At 44.2% G+C, this 5001-nt stretch overlaps 1 protein-coding gene across 1 annotated transcript in view; it reads right to left on the bottom strand.

The window, feature by feature from the left end:
* Positions 1-723: 723 nt before the first annotated feature.
* Positions 724-5001, bottom strand: part of pan2 (poly(A) specific ribonuclease subunit PAN2) — a 15175-nt gene continuing 10897 nt past the window's right edge. Inside the window, 9 exon segments of the mRNA XM_063879774.1 lie at positions 724-829; positions 1444-1638; positions 2237-2303; positions 2305-2331; positions 2415-2594; positions 3354-3497; positions 4179-4336; positions 4411-4501; positions 4980-5001. The exon segment at positions 4980-5001 is cut by the window's right edge and continues 38 nt beyond it. Of these exon segments, the coding sequence (XP_063735844.1) occupies positions 795-829; positions 1444-1638; positions 2237-2303; positions 2305-2331; positions 2415-2594; positions 3354-3497; positions 4179-4336; positions 4411-4501; positions 4980-5001 (919 nt within the window). The 3' untranslated portion in view covers positions 724-794.

The raw sequence follows: 5001 nt of genomic DNA, 5'->3' as shown, positions 1-5001 counted from the left end.
CTGACCGTGTTTGTTTCTGATTACGATCATGCTGACGAGTTAGAAAACCAAACAGACCTGAAGACCGTCTCTTAATGAACGACATGATTAAGTGATTTATGAGAGAAGGGGGCGTCAACTGGTTCTCCTGGGTTTAGGGTTTTATCTTTCTCAGCATTTGTGAACACTAGTGATGGGCTCTGAACAGCTGGGGCCAATGGGTGCATCCTCTATTCAGCTACAGGGACCTCTGCTGGTGGAGGAGAAGACTGCGCACACACACACACACACACACACACACACACACACACACACCTACCTGTCATTTGTTCATTCAACGATTTTTGGGTTGAGCCGATTTCTTTTTTGCTCACAACTTTTGGAAAATAGGAACAGACGATGCTGGCTCCGTGATGATACAATACAAACTGAACACACACAAATCCCCCACACATGGGAATGGTTTGAGGAATACCTCAAGGTGTTGACCTGGCCTCTTAATTCCCCAGATCTCAATCCATGAGCATCTGTGGGATGTGCTGGATAAACACATCTGATCCACGGAGGCCCGCCCTCTACTTACAGGATCTGCTGCTAACGTCCTGGAGTCACAGCTCATCTTCAGAGGTCTAGTGGAGTCCAGGCCTCGACAGGTCAGGGGGACCTACACAATATTAGGCAGTATGGTGTTGATAGGAGTATTTATTTAACCCCAGTTCCCTTATAATTAATAAAACACACACCTTGTGGTTCTCATCTTGATCCTTTTATTTATTTACAAAAAACATGATGGAGAGGAGAGAGAGAGAGAGAGATCAGAGGCCCATCACAGAGGGAAACGCAGCGGCACCTGCAGAGGAGGAGAGGGCTTTAATACACACACACACACACAGCCAATAAACCATGAACTACATCTGTATAAAACACTATATATAAATGATATCCTTTGAAGAAAACAGACGGTGCTTTGTTTGGTCAGCAGGTTATTAAAAACTATAACTATAATTATCATTATTTTTAAATACATTTTGTTTTATGTAATATTATTTCTTTATTTTCTTTATTATTTCTTTATTTTATTTATTATTTCTTTATTATTTTTTTATTATAATTTGCTTTAATATAATTTTACTTTATAAAGATATTATTTTATTATTACTTTATTTGTTCCTTATTTGCAGTCTAATCTTTGATTTGCTCGATTTAATAATGTTATTAATTCAATGAATTAGTTAAATTGAAGCAGAAGATCTGAGTGACAGCGGTTCATTTGTCCAGACTGAATCACACATTCCCCTCACATTGAAGCAGCCTTCCTGTCCCGTCTCTGTTATTCTGTTGCTGCTCTAACGTCTCCACGGGGACAGAGGTCAGTCTGATCTTACAGAAATACAAAAAGGTCAAATAACTTTAACCCCTAAGTATTTATTCTATCCCTCTGCTAAATCGTACTTCTGGGTTTACCTTGAGCGGGGTCTGCGGGCTCTGTCTCGGGTGCCTTCCAGTCCAGCTGCCGGCCCTTCTCGTAGAGACCCTTCAGGACCTTCCTCACTTCGTCGTTGCCCCCCCCGCGGCTCAGCTCCAGGTACTTCCTGTAGAGCTGCAGCGCCGTGCGGGCGTCCTCTATACTGTCGTGGGTCTCGCCCTGGATGTTCAGCTCTGAAGAAGCACAGATTCAGAGTTCAGATTTAATGCGTTCAGAGGAAGAGGGGAGGTACTACAGGTAAACAGTACTCACTTACACAGAAAACCCTGCAGTTATTCAGATTAGAACAAAATAACAGCATTAACACACGTGAAGTACTCCCTCTGCAGGACGGCCTGTTTGTTTTTAATAATACCATAAATCATCGTCTGGTCGCACTTAGTAAACTTCTGGATAGCTTAACCTATATGATCATTTATGGATAATATTTTGTATTTTTAGTAAATAATCAGCAAAGAAGCTCCTAATTAAATCTGTGCAATAATTGTAGTGGAGTAAAAAGTAAAACGGTAGTACAGGTATAGTTTATAATGCAGGTATTAACGATGAATTCCCTGCTTTAAACACAACAGCTCTGACAGTCCACAGGCATGAGATAAAGTGTACCCCCCTGGACAAACGGATACTGGTTGTTTCATTCGATCAGATCTTTAGTTTTAGCCCTGCTTCTGGACTTCTGTTGCTTTTACCTACACGATTCAGGCTTTGGTTACATATTTAAGGAGGATTATTGGCAGGAGGTCCAAACGGCTAATAGGCGCCTGAACTTACCCAGAAAGTACCAGGCGAGGAACCTCAGGGAAATCATCCTTTTGCGAGGTAAATGGAACAAGTGCACCTGTGTCCACGACCTGATCTTTGAGGACCTTAGAAACAAACAGAAAGAAGAGGTTTGACGTTCCTCTACAGATCTTCATGATGCTCTCAGCAGTGAACCTCCTTCACTCACCAGCAGGTTAATGACTCGGAAGTCCTTCTGCAGGCCGTGACCCACGAAGCGAACCCCGGTGTCGATGAGGAACCTCATCTTCAGGTACGTGGACTTCAACGTGGTCAGGTGCTTCGAGGAGATCTTGGCGTCCAGGTCTCCGGGTTTGATTCCCGAGTACTGAGTGAGGTAGTCGACCACCTGCAGGAACAGAGAGAGAGACAGAGAGAGACCGAGCGAGACAGAGGGAGAGAGAATGAGAGAGGGAGAGACAGAGAGAGACAGAGGGAGAGGGAGAGAGAATGGGAGAGGGAGAGAGAGAGAGAATGAGAGAGGGAGAGAATGAGAGAGAATGGGAGAGGGAGAGAGAGAGAATGGGAGTGAGAGAGAGAGAGAGGGGTAATAATGTGTGTTAAAAAGGGAACCCGTCTCCATGCTTTAATGTGCTGTGTCTCTTCAGCACCTCTGTTCACCCTCTGTCTGAAACCAGAGCCCAGTCTAAATCTGAAGAAAAAATTGAAACTAAAGAAAAGCAGAATTCTGAGAAAATGAGAAATAAAGAAACAGTGAAATTTGTCCTAAATCTAATTTGTAATTCTTTTTATTGTATCTGTTTATTTGTTTATCAGATGATGTTGTTCAACTCGCTGTCAGAGTGGGGGCTTCAAAACACAAATACAAGATCACTTCTTCTCAATATAAAATCAAGCCATCAAGTTTCCCATGATGCACTCTGCTTCTGCAAAACTCCGGATTTGGATTTAATATTCTGATTCACACCTTTTCCTGTGTGTGTGTGTGTGTGTGTGTGTGTGTGTGTGTGTGTGTGTGTGTGTGTGTGTGTGTGTGAGAGCGCTAACAAAAGGGAAATTAAGGAAACATGATCGAGTCAAGGGGGTCATCCCGTCCCCGTGCTGGGGATTGTCTACACACACTTCCTGTTCCTGCAGAGTGAATCACCTGCTCCTGAGTGGAGATGTAGTCATCGATGAAGGGGACGCCCTCGTTGGCCCCCTGCCCCCGCACACAGGTGATCCGAGCCACGGACATCTGGCTGGGCTTGATGGTGGACTTGGTGCCGTCGCTGCGGAGCTCGGCCTCCTCCTGCAGACACACACACACACACACACACACACACACACACACACACACACACACACACACACACACACACACACACACACACACACACACACACACACACACACACACACACACACACACACACACACACACACACACACACACACACACACACACACACACACACACACACACACACACACACACACACACACACACACACACACACACACACACACACACACTTAATAAGAATCTCAGCAGGATGGATTTAAAATACCAACAGATTTATTCCAAGCATCAATACTGACAGAAGACAACAGGGGGCAACGCACATCAGAAAGCCTCCCAAAAACAGAAAATGTTGCAGAGAAGAATCTAAAAAACTCCATCAAAAATCTTCGGAGCAAAAAGGATATATTTGTTGCGTTGGCTTTTCAAAATCGACACTTTCATTGCCGTGTTAATTGAAGTGATTACGTAATCCTGTGGCATCTCGTCTGTTCCCCCTGCCTGCAAACATATCAATTCGCTTCGTTCTGAGCGATGGCGAAACTCCCCCGGTACGAAGAGAAGCCTGAAGCCCTGCAGAATAAACCTTAAACCTGCCTCCTTTAAGGGACTCTGGTTTCTTTGGCTGCATGCGAACAACCTGGGTGATATCCTGAGCAGATCACAGGGTCCTGGGACCCTCAGACTCACCTGGTTCAGGGTAACGAACTCAGCATCCAGCCCCACCAGGTCTCCGGCCTGCGGCATCTCGCTGACCATCAGGGGGATGAAGGTGGCGTGGCTCTTCCTCTGCTTCCTGGCCAGAGACGCCTCGGTCAGCAGGACGCTGGCGTCGATGGGGTTTTTAACTGAGAGACAGCAGAGCGTCAGCAGGGAGGAGATAACTGGAGAAAGTAAAGTCTGCAGGTCTCTAAGGTCTTACTGCGAAGGTCGTATTTGGTGTGGTAGTTCCTCTTGGCGTAGTAAAGCAGGCCGGGGACCTTCCAGCTCACATCGAACTGAGCCGCTTCAGTCTGAGACACACAGGGAAGATATAGATGTACATGACAAAGATAAGATGGAGTATTTAAGGCTGTTTGAATAAATGAAACAAAAAAATCTATGGATATTTAAAATAAATGAAATGAAATATTAATTAATTAACAACATTAAATAAATAAGAAAAGTCAATTAATAAAGAAATGTCATTAAATACGGAGTCGGTGGAGGATGGGTAATATCCCTTGATTTTTACAAATACTCTCAGATATTGAAGCGGTACATTAGGAGGAAAACATAGCAAAACATTTGTGACAAACTCTCTGAATTCCTCATAAATGTATGACCTAATAATCCCAGGAGAAAGTCAAAATGAAGGTTTTCTTGGAGATCTTGCACTTGAATCATCAAGATTCTCGTAAAAGAGGAAAGGTCTCCTCTGTGAACAATCCGCTGCTCCCCGGGCTTCCGAACTACTTCCTCTTCTCATCATTAATGAAATTAAACATTTACCTTGTCAACCGGCTCAATCAGG

The sequence above is a fragment of the Eleginops maclovinus genome, chromosome 1, assembly GCF_036324505.1.
Source record: "Eleginops maclovinus isolate JMC-PN-2008 ecotype Puerto Natales chromosome 1, JC_Emac_rtc_rv5, whole genome shotgun sequence".
Classification (NCBI taxonomy): domain Eukaryota; kingdom Metazoa; phylum Chordata; class Actinopteri; order Perciformes; family Eleginopidae; genus Eleginops; species Eleginops maclovinus.
The sequence above is the reverse complement of the archived record's forward strand: the minus strand, read 5'-3'. Positions and strand labels throughout refer to the sequence as shown.